At 26.2% G+C, this 21,325-nt stretch overlaps 3 protein-coding genes across 3 annotated transcripts; 1 reads left to right on the top strand and 2 right to left on the bottom strand.

Moving 5' to 3' along the window:
- The first annotated feature begins 1,593 nt into the window (after positions 1-1,593).
- LOC132925218 (general transcription factor II-I repeat domain-containing protein 2A-like) lies at positions 1,594-3,577 on the top strand. Its single transcript, XM_060989633.1, has 2 exons — positions 1,594-1,657; positions 3,111-3,577. Exons 1-2 carry the CDS (start codon positions 1,594-1,596, stop codon positions 3,575-3,577), a joined length of 531 nt encoding a protein of 176 aa, XP_060845616.1.
- A 1,468-nt stretch (positions 3,578-5,045) lies between these two features.
- Positions 5,046-10,248, bottom strand: LOC132931990 (vesicle-fusing ATPase 1-like). The gene is made up of 12 exons (XM_060998146.1): positions 10,039-10,248; positions 9,863-9,951; positions 9,564-9,791; positions 9,339-9,490; positions 8,874-9,006; positions 8,661-8,803; positions 8,394-8,593; positions 8,112-8,336; positions 7,949-8,059; positions 7,382-7,861; positions 6,116-6,459; positions 5,046-6,016 (listed from the first exon to the last, which is right to left on the bottom strand). The coding sequence occupies exons 1-12, from the start codon at positions 10,042-10,044 to the stop codon at positions 5,881-5,883; spliced, it is 2,247 nt and encodes a 748-aa protein (XP_060854129.1). The 5' UTR covers positions 10,045-10,248; the 3' UTR covers positions 5,046-5,880.
- Positions 10,249-12,618: 2,370 nt separating this feature from the next.
- Positions 12,619-20,555, bottom strand: LOC132917237 (Fanconi anemia group D2 protein). Its single transcript, XM_060977879.1, has 25 exons — positions 20,297-20,555; positions 19,802-20,189; positions 19,558-19,715; positions 19,364-19,497; positions 19,069-19,281; positions 18,811-19,003; positions 18,543-18,736; positions 18,274-18,427; positions 18,098-18,195; positions 17,847-18,015; positions 17,602-17,774; positions 17,384-17,529; positions 17,210-17,316; positions 16,548-16,621; positions 16,026-16,410; positions 15,811-15,953; positions 15,499-15,751; positions 14,828-15,073; positions 14,606-14,765; positions 13,969-14,184; positions 13,676-13,901; positions 13,428-13,617; positions 13,211-13,360; positions 12,974-13,141; positions 12,619-12,898 (listed from the first exon to the last, which is right to left on the bottom strand). Exons 2-25 carry the CDS (start codon positions 20,148-20,150, stop codon positions 12,743-12,745), a joined length of 4,455 nt encoding a protein of 1,484 aa, XP_060833862.1. The 5' UTR covers positions 20,151-20,189; positions 20,297-20,555; the 3' UTR covers positions 12,619-12,742.
- Between the last annotated feature and the right edge of the window lie 770 nt (positions 20,556-21,325).

Genomic DNA, 21,325 nt, shown 5'->3' with positions numbered 1-21,325 from the left:
ATGTTCAGCACAGCAGTAGGCACCCATTTTCTATTTTTTTTTAATTGCGCTAATGCATTTGACCCAGGGGCGGGTTTTATCACTCATCAAAGGGGGGGGGGGGGGTGTCTAATTGATGTTCAAGGATTTTCTTGGCTGTATTTTAATTCACATAATATATTTTTATTCATATGTGAATCAATTTTTTTTATTTATTTGTTTCATAATAACATTTTAAATAGATAGTTATGTTGCTATATCATTTTATAACTGAGACCGCGCGGTCAGCCCGCGTTCTGCGTGTCAGAGCCACTCAGAGCATTATTCAATATCCATAAATATTATTCTTCTATGAAATATAATAATTATTGATAAATCACAATACTCGCCTTAGAAAAATAGATAGCTTAGTCCCAGGGAAGTAGGGGGAGGGCTTTAGTCCCTATAGCCACCCCACTGGTTTTACCACTTAATTGGCACTTATTATTTATACTATTATTTACCGAGTTATGTTGTTGTAGTCGTAATTAAAGACTTTGCATGGTACAACATTAGTGATGGAAGCGTGGTTTCTCTAATTTGATTTTTACATCACCCTCAGAATGTTAAAAATGAAGAACATTTTTTAACCTATTATTAATTTATGATCATATATAGATTATATTATAATATTTTATAGATCGATAGGTGTCGATAGTCAATTGAGTAGGTACTCATCTAGATAAATATAATATTATACAGTTATACACTCGGTTGTACACTACCTAAGTATGAAAATCTATAGTAGCCAATAAGTATTAAAATTGTAATTAAACTCATAATGTGTTAAGATCTAATGATAATAGTATTTAGGTATTATATACTAGTAAATTGCATAAACAACAAAGGTGAATTATACTTCTATAGTCCTTTATAAACTGAATAACTACAAACATTTTATTTTATATAACTAAAAATGAAATAATTAATACATTGTATTAATTAAATTCAAAAGTTTATAATTTATGGTGATTTAATTAGTAAATATGTTACTATAGCATTTTTTATAGTTACTCTTGCAGGGACTGGAATGTAAATGATTCCTATATTTTTGTAAAAAATTAAAATAGTATTGTCTGATTTTAATTAGTTAATTTTAATTTATTAAAAATGTTTTTAGATAAGTTTATATTTCCTTATTTGCTTTAAAGGTTTAACCATTGAATATAAAGTAAACTACTAAGTATAGTTTATGATATACCTATTGGCTATTTATATCACTATTAAAGTAATTTATTTTACCATTAATAATCAGAAAACACTGCATTGGAAACTTGAAACTCGTATAATAAGATAATGTACCTATCTACGTTGTTTCAACATTATTTTTATAATTTTTTATTTACAAAAAAAAATAAATTTATTTAAATTTTAGAATTTTTGGTAACACAAACTGTTTAAGGGGAACCTAGCTTGTATTAAATTTTATTGACATTTATAGAAACAGAATTTAACTGGAAAAGACTGTTCGTGCAGTAGGTATTTGTTTATATATTATACTAAAAAAAAATTATGAACTCTACAATTTTGACGCCGGGGGCAGTTGTCTCTATTGCTTAATACCCCTGCAACAGGATGACAAAGTTAACAACTGTACTGTTTAAACCTGGTCTTCAAACAAAAAAAATAAATAAGAAAGGTGGGCAAGATTTGTTAAATTTGAATGCAATGACAGGTATCATTGTGTACGAAAAACGATTTTGAATGGAGATGATTTGTCAGTCTATGATAATTAGTAGGATATATTATATTATTACCTTTATTTAAAATGTAATATATCGTTATTTTACTTGATTTCGTAAAAAATAAATTTCATACGCTCATAAATTTTTTTCTTTATTGACGCTGGAGTTTTTTTTTACAGTTACTTGAAGGAAAACTTATGGATAACCTTGTATTGGGTTTTTTAACCTTAGGTATAAATCACAACAATTTCACGAATTTTCAACTTCAAAATTCCTTGCAAATTTTCGCGATTTTGACATATTTTGTAAACATTTAAACTTTTAATGCTTATCAACAAAAATTGTGACTAACGATCATGGATTTTTATTTTTACTACGTTAAGTATAACTTATAATAAACCTTGTATTAAATTTTAAAGAGTTTTTGGAAAGTCAAATTATTTTTATCGGCATTTCAAGTAAAAAAATTTAGAAAAATCAAAAATTTCAATGGTCTATAAATAGTTTAAAAAAATTCTAAATAATTTGAAAATTTACTCGTTAATAGATAACGTTAATATAAACATTTGGTGAAAACGACAAGTATTTACAATGATTCATTTTGGAGTTACAGCAAAATAAAATAATCGGTTTTGTCGAAAACTGATTATGCGTAAAAATTCCCTTTTTTTTCGTTACTTTTTTAGGGTTTTTCCTGACGCTAACCAAATAGATGAATTTTCCTTTTCAAAGAGGGTCTGAAGTCAAAAATCAAAGCATTATTTCTACTCCAAAACGTGTTGACAGACACACAAAAAAACAACATATATCATTGTAAAATTAATACATTCCTCACTTCGTTCAGAATCTAAAATATATAAGGGAGGAGGTCTATCCCTTATAAATACGCCCCTGATAGATATAGTGCAGTTACTGTAATTTATAAAATATTGCTATAAATTAGCCTTTAAATCTATACTGACTTCAAATTTATCAAAAATATTAAAATAACTATTTTGCTGATAGAAATTCAACATTTAAGTTATCACAATATTAGGTAACATTTAGCGTTTAAGGGTAGAGTGCCACTTGCCATCATATTTTATTTGGCTTAAACCAGTGGTCGGCAACCGGCGGCCCGCGGGCCGCATCCGGCCCGCGAGTCTATTAAATACGGCCCGCTTTAAATTCTATAACAACGAAATTTAATTGAATATCATATAAAAAAAAATCATGTTGTATAAATATAGTTGAACGTTTCTATCAGTCATATTTTATAATAGTGGATATACCTTGACACTTTGATAGTTACCGATAAGATAGAGTAGATACGACGAGTGTATTTGGGTTATATCTTAATTTTCGATTGTGCTCAGTAACATTGCGTTTTTCATTTTCCGAATTGTAAAAAACTTTTTGAATCGTCAGAATTTTCATTATCAAGAGTTAAATTTGTTGAAGCTATTTCGATACTTCAACAAGAATTTAATAATCGATTTCAAGATTTCAAACGACATTCTCAATATTTTCAACTACTCGCCAATCCGTTTAATATTGATGTTGAAGATATACCTGTTGAGCTTCAAATGGAAATAATAGATTTGCAGCCACAAGATATCTTAAAAGACTCATTCAAAGCATCGCCTTTACTTTTTTTCGCTGAACTTCCTGCATCATTTTCAAAAATTAAAAATATAGCTGCGAAATACTTCAGTATGTTTGGATCTAATTACGTATGTGAACAGGCATTTTCTCATATGAGAAAAATTAAAAACCCATACCGTTCACGCTTAACTGATGATCATCTCCACCATGTACTTAGAGCCAGCTCAAGTAATTTTAATGTGGAAATTGAAAACATAATAAACAATATCCAACAACAAAAATCACATTAAGCCTATTAAGCAGTTGTAATTTCCATACTTTTATATTATAATAATATTATTAAAAACTGTAATTTTTATGTTCTATTAATCTAATATTTTAAAGTTTTAAACAGTTATTTTTTTTCTTAGTAAATAATTTGGAATATAAAATTTTAATTTTTGTCTGGCCCGCGAACTCTTTTTAATTTATGAATGTGGCCCGGGAGTCTAAAAAGGTTGCCGACCACTGGCTTAAACCGAAACAGTTTTTGTACAATTATTATGATATATTTTTGCCACTCTTCCACACCAATTTCTAGCACCCTATTTTGTATTTTGTAGTATCTGGGATTCTAGTGATTCTACAGTTCCACACATAATATGATTAACACACTACACAAAACGTTTATTTTAAATATTAGTATTGATTAATAAAATAATAATATAATCATAGTTATTAGGTAAAAACTAACTCAATGATTTGAACGAGTACTTCCTAACCACAGATAATACGTATATTATTGTCTATATGCTCTTAAAAGTTCTAAACTCCTAATTGACAAAATTATAAATTAGTGATGACAAAAAATAACTATCGTGAGAGAATGGGAAAACAGTGAACGACGAACATATTCATCAACAATTTATTGTCATCACTAAACCGTTTTATTTCGGGTCAATTGACCGTCCCAAAACACTATCTGGGTGTACAGCAATCCCAGTGTTGCAGTGTCGTGACACTATAGCAGATTTTAGACTTTAAATTAAAACTTCAGACATTCATACATTGTTTTATTAAATTGCGCTCAATTATACTTTTAAATTCTTACTAGACAGATTCTTTTATAGTATAAAAAGTTAGATTTAGATAAAATGTATAAAATTTTCAAGTTATAAGTACCTAGTAGGTATTAGTATATCAAACATTTTATGAATTTTTAATTAAGTTTTTGACGGATTTCATTAAAATTTTTACTTAACTATAAAAAATGTGACTATGTATTTTCAATTATTAATTGATATGTATATGAATTACTTATGAATGATGAGGAACATTGTATTAAATTTTAAAACTTTTATACCAAAAACAAAATTTTTTCCATACATATATTTAAAATACCTATAAATTGCACAAAATATATTTATATTTTAATTTAAATATATTAACAGAACAATATATTCAAATACATATTAATTGAAGAATTTGAGAAAATTAAAGATCTACAAGTATCAACTGTTATTGTTAATCCTAATCTGGACTGTTTTGCTAAGATAAAAATACTCAACTACCAATTCACCACATTTTAATATATTTAAATGATTAACGATAAATGATATTTATTAATATCAAAATTCACCAAAATTATTTGGTACACAAATTAAAAAAAAAAAAAGTTTGGCAATATTGAATAAAATATTTATGTTAAAAGCATTTATTTTATTATAGATCAATTCAGATGTGAATAGACTAGTATACACTATAAAAACAAGTATCCAAACATAATCTACAAATATATTAATGTTAAAAATAGTTTCTATTATATTCATTTAATTGATTAAATTATTTTCAATACAATTTTAACTAAATTAATTGAAACATATTTCACTAATTATTATATAATAGTCAATAGATACCTAAAGTGAAGATATTAAAATGTCACTAAAAATAGTTTAAAAGTTTTAAAAAATTTGACATATAGTTGAGTATATGATATTCCAAAAATCAAAGTTTAATCTATGTTATAAAACACTTACATTACTATTGAAATAACTATCAAATATTACATTTTTTTTTTTATAAATTTTATTATAAATGGTTATAATAAGATAAATAAATTAGCGTTTCAGTATCATAACTTATAAAGTGAAAATATTTCACTGTCAACAAGTATTAGTTTCAGTATTGTCTACTTATTAAACAATTACCAAACTACTTCATTTCTATTAAATATATTATATAAATAGGAATCGTAAATATTAAATAATAATAATAATGTTCAAACATCATATTTTGGAAAATAAAAAATATACAGCCAATGCATTTTAAAACAAAAATTAATGATATAATTTAACATATTATTATACATATAACAATTAAATGGACGAAAATTGAAAACATTGTAATATATAGGTTAGATTGAACAATATTTTAATAAAACAAAAGCAAAGAAAAATATCAAATTGGAATAATACTTGATTTTAAATTAAAACAATAATAAAGCTTATCTGTTAAATCTTAACTAATTTCGGAATGTTATCATAATTATTTTTTCAAAATGGTTTACTGAATAGTTCACTAATTTTTAAAATAAAAACAATAAAATATATAATATCTAATGTATCATAGTGCCTAAATCTAGACAACCTTCTTCTTCCATTTTTGTTAAGAATTTAATCACTCGTACTTTTGGATCTGTTTGACGGGCCATATCAATCAAAGCCAATAGCTTTTTTATACCGATAAAAACACTAAAACCATATAACATCACCATTAGTATAACAATTAATTAACATATTTATTATGATTTTTTAGAGTTAAAAAACCGTGTATAAAGTTCATTAACTCACTTGTGACCAGATATTTGGTTGTATATCTTATGGATATCTTGTTTTGTAAACAAGTCAAATTGTTCTAGAACTGTTATAAGTTCTTCAGGTTGACTGAGGTTAGGGACATGAAGTACAGCAGTAAATGCAGATAACATTTCCATTTCTTCTAGTACTTGTTTACGACTGCTAGTACACAACACTAAAAGTTTTTTACCTTTAGGGGGTTGTTTTTTTAACAGAACCAATAAAGCTTGTAGTGTTAGATTAGAATATCTTGGACCAATTGACCCATAGTCTAATAAACGTTCAATATTATCAACTAAAATACAACTAAGTTGAGATCTGTATGCATCATCAAAAATCTAGAAAAAAAAATACAAAATTGTTTAAAGTTAGTTAGTTAAAACTAGTTTACACAACTATCAATAAACCCTCAATGTCTCTTTAAGTTTTGAAATAATTTAATTTATAAGTATTGAAGGAAATGTAAAAATGTTCATTTTTATGTAGGTAGTTTATTAATTTTACTAAATTATGGATTAATTTAAAATTCCTTTTTGAAACCTAAATTACACATAAATGTGTAAAAATACACTAAGATTTTTCATGAAAATATTCAGTGGCGCCCAACCCTATTACTAGGTGTAGCGGTCGCTACACCTTAAAAATAAGGGAAGGGTGGGTACTAGGTAATGGGTATGATAACATAAAATAATTAACTTGAAATATGTTCATTATTAATTATTTATATAAAATAATGATAATGTTATTGTATTTTGTTCATGCTTTATATTTCGTAAACCGTTTGAAATAAACAGTAAACCACCTATACTGTATACTATTTACATAATACTCGAAAATAAATTTTTATTTTGAAGGTTTTAATGAATTTAAAAAATATAATGCCTGTTACATATTGGTATGAATGTATATTTATGTATATTGGTATATCTCTTTAAAAATTAATACACCTTATTCTGACAAAACACAGATTATATTGGTTGGTACCTTAATATTTACTAATATTATCAATTAAAATAATATGATAAAATGTATAAAATAATATTATTTTGACTTTTGAGTTTATAAGGTGGTGGGTGGGTGGGTAGAATTATTTCTTGCTACACCTGAAAAATATATCTTGGGCGCCACTGAAAATATTTATTTAGTACAATGTAGATTGAAGATAATTACAGATCAAATTTAGATAGGTTTTAAATTTTTAGGTGATTTTGAGTGTTTTCTGTTAGGTAATTAATATTAATATATTTTTTGGCAATATACTTTTCTGATTTGTAAGCATTTGGCTGTTTCAGTGAATCCAACCATGTCTTCTGGTGAACACACTTTGACAAAGGGGAAATCTGAATCTTTTGCCAACTTTGCAGCTAGAGCAGTTTTTCCTGAATTTGGCGGTCCTTCAATGAGTACAGAGACAAGGCCAAATGTATCAGCTACACGAGCTTGCTGTGTAAGCAATGTTCCATCTTCTAAAATTCCACTGACAGATGGACCCCAAGTTATAATACCACGAGCTAAGAAATGTTCCAAAGCCTCAGCACTAGCACCAAATGCAGGTTTTATATCATGTTCCAATGCATGTAAAAAGTCATCCTTGCACACTTGAAGTTTTTCAGATGCATCAGGATCAACTTCTACCTTATTGTTGGCTTTTATCAAACGATTCATGGCTGTTGATTGTGCAGCACGAACTAAACCTTCCAACTCGGCACCACTGAAGTTTTTAGTTCGTACAGAAAGTTCCTAAAAATTTAAGACACATAAAATATATGTAGATTTTATAGACATAAAATGAAAATAATAATAGTATATATTATTTAGATAATTTACCTTCATATCTACATCATCAGCAATTTTTTTGAATTCTTTCATACGTGTTGTGTGGATATTCAAAATTTGATGACGCCCGTGTTCATCAGGTAAACTTATTTCCATTTGTACCTACATTCAAATAATTATGACATTGTAAACAAATTCATATGAAATATCTTACTTCAAGTCGGCCAGGTCTCAGTAATGCTTCATCAATCATGTCTCTTCTATTAGTCATGCCTATAACTAAGATGTTATTTAACTGTTCAACTCCATCAATTTTAGCTAACAACTGATTAACCACAGTGTCGTGTACTCCAGTATTCCCTCCAACAGAACCTCTTGCTTTACAAATAGCATCAATTTCATCAAAGATGATTATATGTAAGCCACTAGCCGAACCAGCCTAAAATAAAAATATAGAAATAATAACTAATCTTAATTAAATAGTAATCTAACATACTTTCTTTTCTTCTTCTTCAGCATCTGCGAATAACCTTCGTATATTTGCTTCAGATTCACCAACATATTTATCCAAAATTTGAGGGCCATTCACAATTTTGGGTTCACGTGCATTTAACATTTGTCCAATTTGTCTAGCCATCAATGTTTTACCAGTTCCAGGTGGACCAAAAAGCAAAATACCTTTGACGTGTTTGCACCCTAAGTTCAAAAAAAATATATTTAGCCTATTTAAAAACAAGGTTATTTCAATTTAAATTAATTTTACCAAGTTGTTCAATAATCTCTTGTGGAAATACTCTAGATGCAAATGCTCTTCTAAAAATAGCATTGAACTCTGTATCCAAACCACCAATTCCCATTTTGTTGAAGTCAAAATCTGGATTTATAATTGATACACGTGCTTGTTGACTATAAATATTAAGCAATATTAAATTCAAAAAATAGAACAATTTAATATTAATAAGAAAAATAAATTTACCATTTTGACTTTCCTACCAACATTAATGCAGTATTTGAACCTACTACAAATCGTACAGCTGTATTACTCAAACATTTCCCATATTGAATAGACCGGGGTTTTGCTCCAGAATTAATTTCTTGAGAATTTACTCCTAAAAATGTACATTGCATGCTTTTATAACACTATTCTGTATCTGTCAATTATTTTAATATGTGAATTACATTAAAATTGATTATAAATTTAAGTAAATATATTATGTTAAAACTATAAAACAGACATTTTTAGGTTATTTTTTTTTTGTTAAATCTTAGAAGTTTGTAATAAATATAAAATGAAGGTTTGTATGTACTATTATTTTAAAAGTTAATTAATATTCAACATGATTATATAAGAAAATCTCATGTATTAATAGAATGATTTAAATTGTACAAATTGTTCAACATCAATCTTCATTTTCATAAATTATAAATACCAAGCATTTACCTTCAATGCTTTTGATCTTAATTGTCATCAATGGTTTATCTGGTAACTGAAATAATAATGTCTGACTGACAGATAAAACATGATTTGTGAAGTTTACTAAAAACTCTTTAGCCATCATGTCAGTATCAAATTGTTCATTAGCACTTTTTGACCTAAAAAAAAAATATACATATAATTCACTAATTTTTTTTTTTGTTTATTATAAATACATAATAATTTGCTTACTTATTCTTTTGAAAATAGTCAATTTCAGCTTCAACTGAACACAAAAAGTCAATTACTGTATTGCCTGGATAAGAAGTAATACTGATTGGCTGATTGATAGATAGTTGGGCCCATTCTCGTTGATTTACAGAAAAAGCTATGCATCCTCGCGGGGGAGGATTTTTCACAAATAACGTTGTGAACCAAAACTTAAGATCTGGTTTGGTTTGAGATTGGACCTCTATGTATCTAAATTTATTTTTATTAAAGTATATTAGTATGTTTAAGAAATGATATTAATGTGATTGACTTTCACATACTTTGTATCGCTTCGAAAATCTTCATCATTAACCACTGCACAATTTGTAAGGGCCCAATCATCTGCCATACATTTTATTGCCTTGTAAACCTTAAAAAAAGGGAGAAGGATGAATACTTAGTTGATTTGTATATAATAAATGATAGTTACTCAAAATAGTCAGAACCCGAGACTTACCACCATTTTCTTGCGGTGACTGAGTAAATGAACTTTCAAAAAATACAATTACATCAGTAGGATACCACTACTGAACGATTCGAATGAATATTTCCTTTTGATGACACACGAATATTAAATGTATAATATTATTGCGAATACTGAAATTAGCAAAATCCGCGTAGTCAATTGTCATAAATATTAAATACTATTTCACTATCAACTATCAAGTATCAACGTTGTTATCAATGAACGTTTAAAAATCAATAATGGAAGGAGAGATGCGCATGCTTCGTGACACAGTTATGGATACATAGTGTTCATACATGGCTAAATATTTAGTAATGGTGTTCATATATAAATGTTGAGTACTGAGTTGGTACTGACTACTGAATATATACTATATCTGTTTATTATTATTTAGCTTTTAAGGACACTGGGACAAGGGGGAAAGTATTTTATATTATGTTGTACCATACCTGGGTGTCACAACTGTCGTTTGCCACACAGTCACACGATACAGTATTTACCATTTAGTACGAACTGCTGTAAAGTGTAGCACACACGCGCATGTAACACGACTATTTTATTATATTATTATGGAAATAAAGTAACCGCAGGGTCATCCCCCCAAAAAAAAGTTCAACGGGATGTAACACCCTCAAGGAACAAAATTCAGTTTATTATACATACTACACATGGCACAAGCTCAAATACATGTATTGATTTTACAACGTGGGTTTTTTGTCTGTCATCACTTCTCGAAGCAATAAAAATACTTACATTTTCAACTGAAATAACTTTTCTAGTAGAAAAGTGAATCTAGTTGATACTTTGGTAGGTTTTTAGTACCTACTTTTTTTAATAATTAGAAAAAATAATGTGCAAAACCACAGTTAGTCATATACAGTAATCGATTTTCTTTATTGCCACTCATACAAATAACCGTAAAAACTAGGTAGTCACAAGACAATTTCTGAAAATGTTTATGTCAATATTTTCTATACCTACATGATATTGTTTTTAAAATGTTATGGCTTTTTGAGCTATACAAGGTGATATTTTAAGAGTGCTCACCCAATTTTTATGGTTAAATTATGTATATATTCAAATTCTAATTTTTGGAATTTTTGAATGTAATTAAAGATGGTATTTTCGAGTACTTGAATTTTTCACAACATTTAAGGAGTAGCCTGTTTGGATACCAATTTTGGTTTTTCAAATGAGAACATATATGTTTTAAAGCAAAATTTGAATTAGGTAATTTTTCTAAAAATCGTATTGTTAACAATATTTGAACGAAAACTTCTGGAGTTATTCTACTTTAAATACGAAAGAATAAGGATAACAGTCTATTTTGAAAATCGTCAGGTGCAATATTAATCCATAAGCATTTAGTAATGAGTAGTAATTATTAACAAATATTTTATACTGCATACCGAATTATAATTATCGAGCTCATATACATTTACAAATTATTTAGTATAATAGACTATTATCCTTATTCCTTAGAAGTGGCGTAACCAGAGAGGTGTCTGTGGGGGCTGCAGCCCCCCCCAGAAAAATTCTGGCCACGCCCCTTAGACTTTAAAGTAGAATAACTCCAGAAGTTTTCGTTAAAATATTGTTAACAATACGATTTTTAGAAAAATTACCTAATTCAAATTTTGCTTTAAAACATATATGTTCTCATTTGAAAAACCAAAGTTGGTATCCACACAGGCTACTCCTTAAATTTTGTGAAAAATTCAAGTACTCGAAAATATCGTCTTTAATTACATTCAAAAATTCCAAAAATCAGAATTTGAATATATGCATAATTTAAACATAAAAATTGGGTGAGCATGCTTAAAAAATCACCTTGTATATAATAAGCATGTAAAATTTAAAAATTGTTAGTCTTTCTATTTATGTCGATTTGCCCACTCAAAATGTTTCCAGTGTTTTACCTATTATTTAAAACGTTTTATATAAATACAGTTATTATTTCTATATTTGCACTCACTGATAGATATTAGTATACTACGATCTACGAGTAGGTAGCTTTTCATTTTTTCATTAATGTAGTCATTAGATGTATGAGATATAATTTTACCTGGAACAGTTATAATAAATATAATATAATATAAATATATATAACATAATAATATATATTATTCTATCTGATTGTTTTGTCATGCAAAAGGTTTTCGGTCTTCAAACATGTTTCTTAGCCTGACACGTTGTTTGTCCGACAATGAGTTTAGTTTAAATTCTTCATATGGAAATCGGTCTTCAAAAAACGTTTGGAATCGTACTCCTTCAATGGCAGAATTTTGATTTAAAATCAAATCATTTATTTCTTTAAAAATTAGATCTAGATATTTACGTTTTGATAATTTTAAACGTTCTTTACATATAATGTCACTAAATTATGAAAAAAAGACAATTAACAAAAAGCCAATTAAAATATTAATGATTAATTGAATTACTTACTAAGTGTTTTGAGATTTTTCACAAGACATTATAAAATAAATACTAATACTCAGAATACAATTATTTTACTTGAGTATTGATCAAACATTTAGTTGGAAGTGAAGGGAGAATGAAAAAATGTATTGGTTTAGAAACTAAGTAATTATTTTATTTTAAGAAAATTAAATTTTACAACAATATACATACATAAAAAAAATCTTAACATAATTAAAATATGAAAATATAAATAATGTCAAAACTCATAAATAAATTACAATATTGATGAATTATTATCAGAATCTCCATCTTCATCATTTGATGAATCATCGCTGCCCAGAAGTCGAATTAAATCATTTGCTTCAGTTTTGTCTTCATCATCATCTTCATCATCATCATCATCATCATCATCATCATCATCACTATCATTCTAAAAATATACAAAAAAAATATATTATTATATTACTTATTAATAAATTATACACAAAGTTAACAATAAATGTACCTGTGACATTATTTCATCTCCTTTAATGTCCATGTTTTTCATAGTGCCCATAAACAATGCATCAGTACAACCATTCATGACAATAACATTTTTAACTTTCAATATTAGAGCTTCTAAAATACCTCTTATATTTGGTAAACAATTACTCAATGCATTATCTTTAACCACCTGAAATTAATAACATAATAATAACATGTATATCGATAAATTAATGTTCCGCTCAATGTAAAATCTAACTTTTGTGTAATTGCAAATATTTTGTATGTATCTTGTGATAACTTGAAGGTTTTTTAAAACCTTTGACACCTCTTTAGTACGAACTTTAAATAAATTCTGACATACAGTCATTCCTTCGGCTAAGAACAGCTTTAACAATAATATAGAACCCTGTAAATTTAAACTTTAATTAATTATCATAAAAACAAATTATTACAATAATCGTTAACTGTATTACTTTAACAAATATTAGAAGGTTATCTCTTGAATCTTGTTTTTTTATTATTTGTACTATTTTTTCCATTACATAAATTGCTGATTGCCAAACAATGAGGCGGTCCAATTCACTTTCAGCAGCTTTCAAGTCCTTTTTAACAGATTCTAACAAAGTGTTGAGTATAACTTTGATTAAAATCTTGAAATTTATTCTAAATACAAACAAGGTAATTAAGGATAATACATGGGTTTTTAATTAAATTAACTTACTTTTTAATTGTTGGTAAGGTTTTTAGTTTATCAGTCTTTGTTTCCATACCTAAAACTTCTTCTTCTAACCAATCAACCATTTCTACCAATTTTTTTAGTTTATCAGTATGACATTGCAAATAGATCTCAAGTAAAAATTTAATTTGATCATTGTATTTTAGACCATTTTCTTCTAAGCCGTTCATTGAGTACCATTGTCGAGTTAAAAAATTCCAACAAGTATCTCCTGGAAAAAAATAAGTATACAAATAAGTAAAAATAAAAATAGTCTAAAAAAAAATATTATTAATTACTTAAAATAACATCATTTTCTGGCTCATCAGTAAAATTTTTCAAAATTTGTATAATGTTGACTAAACTAACAGCAGCATCTAAATGTAGTACAATGTCTTGAAACTCTTTTAGATATTTTATTTTATCCGAGATCAATCCTTTTTTACATAATGGACGTTTAAATTGAGTACTTTGGCTACTCAAATCAGTTCTGTTTGTTATTTTTTTCAAGGCATCTAAAATAATTTTGGAATATAGCTATATGCACAAATAGAGAACTAAAAAATAATTGTTTTTTTAATTTAAAATAGTGACTTGAGGATTAAAATGATACAACATTACATCATTAATAAAAATGCTTAGCTAGTTGTAAACCATAAGGCCCAAATCCAATTTATTTTTAGTCATGAATATTATGTAAATTGTAAATATAAAGTACCTATATACAATATACACAATACACAATCAAGATCCAAGTTTTGATTGCTATAAATTTAAGTTAAATCTATAATTATAGTATTTTCGATAGCACAAGAATTTAATTATGAGAAGTTATTTTAGTATACAGCATATTAGTAAGAGATAAATCATAATTTAAATTACCATGCGATATGTAATATTTTCTAAAATTTTAATTATATTAAAGTAAAATCTTACTTTTAAAAAGATCATCTGTGTTTGAAGATTCAAAATCATTCCATTGGAATAATACCACTAAAGATTTCAGAATTAATCCAACACAATGTTTCATGTCACAAGACTCCGCCATAAACATTCCAGGGGCATCTAGTATATTGTCATTTGACATCAATAAATTCTGAAGAAAAAAATTGAATTTTTACATCCATTTGTTTAGATATTATATTTAACCTAAGTTACCTTAAAAAATTCTGAAAGAATTTCTAAATCAGTAAATAAGTATGGAAGAAGCTTAATAAAATTTCTAAGTATTGTTTTAGTAGGTACTAAAGAAACACTACTAAATCCAATAATATCTTTGGGTTTAATTTTAACTAGTGGACTCATCTTTTTGTTTTTAAAAACAACATGCTCCAATTTTTGTAATACATCTTCCATTAAATAACGTAATTCTGAAGGACCTAATTCAGGTGTAAACTCTTCATTCTAAAAATAAATAAAATAAAATAATTATAATCCTTAAATAACAAGTTAGGTTGCCATTTGAAAATCAAAAGTTGAGTGGTTTCACTTATAAAATATATAAGGGTAAAAAAAATAAAATGTTATAGTTTTAGAAAAGCATGAAACTAAAAATTTTGACAAAAGTCAACACTTTAAAATAATGAGTGTTCAATGATAAAAGAATCACCATATATTTAGCAAAAATTTTCGGCCAAACAAAACCAAGATTCTAGTTTTATACACAAGTTGGGCACTGAGTACCAATCTTATTTTGAATAACTATAATAATATAACTTAATATGTGATTATATAATATAGTTAACCTAATTATTTTACATACTTAAATTTGATACTTTCTTATAATAATAAGCCATATTTTAGTTTTTCTTTTTTTTCTTTTAACATACCTGTTCAGGGTCAGGATTGACAACAAACTTTTGTGTCAGTATAAGCCAAGTATCAATATCAAGCTCACGAAAATAATGATTATAAATACTAAGATCCACTTCATTTTCCAAAATATCGTCATTTTCATCTTCTATTAAATTTGTAACATTAAAATTTGATGAATTGGTTGATTCAAGAGAAACATTTTTTTTTTCATTTACTGTTTTCTTTACTTTTGCATTAGTATTTTTCTTCTTAGATTTCAATGATTTTCTAAACAAACAATTTATGTTAATATTAAAAAATTCTATCTTCTTCTTTTATTAACATACTTTTTATTCTTATTAAAGTTTGGCTTTTCTACATTTAATCCATAATAACAAAATGGTGGAATGTATTCTGGTTCATACATTACTGATAAACATTTTTTTATTGTTTTAATCAAATATATTATAGTTCTTAATCTAATAAGTACCTTTAAAAAAAAATAATTAATCTCCGTAATTAATAAATTTTATATTTAAAACAAAACTAAAAATTAATTTACTTTGTCTCCATTTTTGTGTTTAATCAAATAAGAAAAACAATTAATAACTTCATGAAACCAATTGACAGCATGAAAAAGTGTATGGATAACAACGCTTTGTTGTTCTGGAGATAACATTTCAAATTCATCAATAGTTTTACTAGTAGGCATTACAAGTGGACATCCTAGTAATGCATCAATTTCAGTTAAATCTTCACGTTCCAAACCTCTGACTAAACGAAACATTGATGTTAATGCATTTGAATGACAGCTTTGTAAACCCATAACTATTGCATTATCAAGTTTTTTCATTTCACCGATGACTTTAGGACATAAATTAACAGCAATAATCTCATCAAGTTCTTTATCAAGGCAAAATGTTAAAGAACAATCAACCAAACAGTTTCTATAAAATTAAATGTTATATTAGATAAATACAATAATTTTAATATACATATTTGTATATTTCCATTTATATATAGATTAACTTGAATAGCTTTAATATATATAATATAATACATTTTAACCAAAATTAATACTTACTCATTATTAAAATCATTAGCGGCAATCAAAAAACTGTATTGAAAATTTTTTTTCATAACTGAAGATACAGCATACTAAAAAACCAATCAACATTTAATTATAAACCATAATACACTGCAAAACAGTAGAAACTCGATTAACCGTCACTCTGTTATATCATAAAAAAAGGCAATCGCAGTAAAACCCTTTAGGATGCCTAATGCTAATTGGTATCGCGATAATCAAGTGTATAAAAATAGTTTGGAATATATTATATAACATATTATTTGATAAATGTAATAAACGGGATGTAAACTAATACATTTTTAATTTAATTCAATTTGTGTCTGACAAATAACCAGTATATGTATGTATTGTATTATTTTTATTATTATTATTTAATCTTCTTGATATTAATTTAAATAAAAAAAAAAAATTTATATGAAAATACACACCTTGTAATATATATACATATATACAGGGTGTAACAGGACTATTTAACAAATATAGTAACATTTGTAATGGAAGTTTGTCAAATAGTCTTGTTACACCTTGTATATACGTTTAATGTAAAATGTCTGTTAACTGTATATTTGATTATCCATTAAGGTCCCTTGACTGACGATTAACTGAATTTCTACTTTAATATAAAAACCAATGGCTGTAGTAAAATATAAAATTACCATGAAAGTTTTATCAAAGGGAAGACCATGAAATAGCATAAGTGAAAATTGATCGAAAAACAAAATTTGAGAATCTGTATCTGATTGGGTTCTTGTTACTAATAGTTCTATAACAAAAAATGATGGTATTAAAATTTCAAAATTAAATTTAAACCTATAATATTAATATATTACCTATAAGGGAATAAGCATCTTTTGCTTTTTTAGTAAGTAAAATATCATCATTAGACCTATCAATTGAGATACTTTCTTCATCAGGAGACAATAGAACTATGTGTTTTATTAACATAATTGCACCTATGATTCCAACCCTTTGAGATCTAAAACAATATATTAAAAAGAAAATAATTTTAATACATATAAAAAGAAAATAAGAAAAAAAATATACTTACACAATGTTAAGGGAACAAAGTTCTTTTTGTACAAATATATTTATCTCATCTTGAAATACTGAACAGTTGTTAATTCCATCAGGGCCTTCTGAATAGGCAATCTTACACAACATATCTAAGACTTGAGCTATGTCTTTAGTAGAAAAATCGTGAACTTTATTCATAAAAACATACTGTAGACAAAATATAAACAAATAACATATAAATTAACTATTTTGATGACTATAATATTAAATCATAATTACCATTAAACGAGTAGCTAATGGTTGAACTTTATCAATCCTTTTTTCAGTTAATTCAGTTAGTATATTTAATACATTTTCAATAGTCGACTTATTACCTGTACCTAATAAAACAAGAAGTTCATCCACAATCCATTTACACCAACATTGATCAATATTATCAAAACAGTTACTGAAAATATAAATACATAATTAATAAAAAATTAACCAATCTTTTAATGTATTTGGTTTTTTCAAGAACACTATTTACTTACACTATCATACTAGATACAACTTCAATAGAAACGTGATCAGTAGCTTTAAGAAGATTGGAAAATAAATCAATAAACATTTCAAAATATTGTTTGAATACCTTCAAATATAATAAAACAATTAAATTCAAATTAACTTACTTTATTATTCTATCATAATAATATCATAAACAACTAACCGGAGTAAATGTTTGAAAAGTCTTCACAATAATTTCTGAGCGAATAAATCCATTCTTTAGGCGTTCTTTAAAAATTGACAAAACAGTATTTTTCATTGAATGAACATTAAAAGATGCTGAATATGCCAAAAACATGATAACAACATCTAATGGTCTAAAATATAATAAAAATAAATATATTAAATGACTATCATGTTGATTTCAAAACTAATATTTCAGACTGAATATATCTTAAATCTATAGATATTTATATTAATTAATTAATTTACATGTGTTCTGCATGGGATTGTATTTGACTTATTGTCTTTATCCAAACATCCAATAATAATTTGCATGACAAAAACTTATCATGTATGCAATTGAAAATTATAAGTTGTATGCTTAATAAATTATCAGTTGTTGAAATCTGTGAATTACTTTCTTGTGTTGAAAATGGAAGTTCTGACCTTAAACCATTCACAATCTGCCATTTAGACAATAAAAATTAAATTGAGTTGTATTTAAAAGTTTATATCACTTTAAAAATTAAATACTTACTCTTTCAGTAACAGCACGATCATATACTTTAATTAAAAATCTAACTAATGCTGGGAGTATATCTGGTGGAGTATGATGAATAACAGGTATCATATCTATTTGAATTAATGATAATTCATCTTTGCTGATGTTTAATTGATTAATGGTCTCCAAAATAGTAGCCATTAATTCTTTGTCATTTCTAAGAAGCTTACTAAAAAAAATAATAAAACATTATATGACTTTGAAATTTGAATACATTAAATTTATTATTTTTACCATAGCTCTTCAAGTGCGTCATGATCCTCACTATCAAGTACTATATCTGGAATTGATAAAATAAGTTCCCTTTTTATGTCAATATCAGACATGACATATAGACTGTCAAATAATTTACTGCAAGTTTTTCTCAAATCTAAGACAGTATACAGATATTTAAATGGCCTAATCAATAGCCGTACCCATTTTTGTACTGGAAAAACTGAATCATCACTAAAATTTAAAATATAAATGAAACTATTAGTTATTGATAATTAACTAAATAATCATTAGTATAATAACTAATGTTATTTACGTTGTATCTTCTAAATTTATTTCTGCCATTTTATCGAACAAAAAATCAATCATATTTGATTGAAGTTGAGGCACTTGAAGTAAAAGACGAGCTAGACTATCTCTTTGTTGTTGAAATTTATTTTCTGGAATAGTCTAAATATAAAATATGTTATAAATTAATAATTACTATATAAACAGTTTTCCAAAGCTTACTTTATATGGTGAAAGAGCTACTTTAAGATTTATTTTATCATTGTGATATGCTTCAAACTCTTTAAAAAATTTATTTATAATATCAATTTCACCAATTTCTTCAGACTCGTTAGATAATTGGGATTTAATATTTTGCAAAAATTTGTATTCTTTAACAGCTGAAAATAAATTAAAACCAATGACACAATGTGTTCAATATTAAAACAATATTTATGAATATATATATCACATATAATTGACTTACACAATATATTTTGATCAATTTTTAAATGTAAGCCACAACTCATGAGTGTTTGTTTTAAATAAGAATAAACATCATCGCCGTCGTTAAATAAAGGCTCTGAACAATCTGTCGTATTATCCACGTCAATATCATCCACAGTATTTATATTATTTACGACAGGAAAATGATCAAAATTATCCAGTATTGATGGTGATTCTGGCGATTTGTTTTCATTCAAACTAGTGCTAGTGCTAGTACATGTAAGAGACATACTTGGTGTACTACCGTTCAAAGAAGAATTTGTAGACTTTTTGTTCAACTGTGATGAAGCATTTTCGACTGAAGTTTTAGGAAACTTTCTTTTATACATAATTATTTTTAATTAGTAAAAAAACAAGGGTTCGGATCACTGAAATAACAAAAATTGATATTAAACAAATACAAATAAACAAAATTAATTAGAAACAAATAAAAGTACAAGCAATCCACAATCATAAATGAATATCAAACACTTACAATGATTTATTACAGATCGATGCAACAAAGAGTCGAATTAACAATAATTGAATGTACAAAAAATTTATAGTTGAACAGAATTATTTGTAATAGAATAATAGCGTAAAAAATCGAGATCAAACATTATTCTGAGTATCGACTATTAACTAAACTGTATCCTGTTTTTCGTCACCTACAGACTACAATCAGAACAAAATAGATTTATTTTGTCGTGCATGAAATAATACAAATTAATATTTAAAGAAACAACTAGATAACTTCAAAAATCATAACTCGAAATGATAACATTAAAATGGCGGGATTTTATTGTTGTGTTATCGCCATGTATAATATTGTTCTGTGATAATATTGGTAATCGGAAAAAATGATAAATTCTAATTATAGACTATTAGATAAAATAGATAAAATGTACTGATGTAGAGAAAATTTTCTCTAAATTGTGGATAAAATCTATATTATTAAATTATTATCTTTATTTGCTCAAAGTTATTGTGAGACATGTATATAATATAAAGAAATTTGAAATTTTCGATCTATTTATTTTATAGTTTTTTTTTTCAATAAATGTCGATAAAAACATTACTGGTTGGTCAAAAAGCAAAAAAATTAAATACAAGGCTCCTTATAAAATTATATACCTATTATTATAGCTATTAAACATATTAGAGCTTAGAAGTACCCATTAGGTATATAGGTATGATTTTGTTTTATATATTAAGCACAAGGTTAGGTTAGTTAACATTTTTACGAAATTGGATAGGTACTTAAACAAAGAATAACAATTTTAGTTATTTTGTTGTCGTTCAAAATATTACTATCTAGCGGATAATTAGATCTTTTACGTGTACTGTTTACCTATATTATAGGTAATAATGTAATATTTATCTTTTTTAACTAGATACAAACCAATAAACCTTAACATTTTCTTATTTTCAACATATTTAGAATTATTTTAAGCTAATTTATACTTCAATAGTAAAATAAATTACTATATTAGCAATATAAATTTATCATAAAATATGCTTCGTA

This window comes from Rhopalosiphum padi, chromosome 1, assembly GCF_020882245.1.
Source record: "Rhopalosiphum padi isolate XX-2018 chromosome 1, ASM2088224v1, whole genome shotgun sequence".
NCBI classification, from domain to species: Eukaryota; Metazoa; Arthropoda; class Insecta; order Hemiptera; family Aphididae; genus Rhopalosiphum; species Rhopalosiphum padi.
This window is presented reverse-complemented; position numbering and strand designations above follow the sequence as displayed.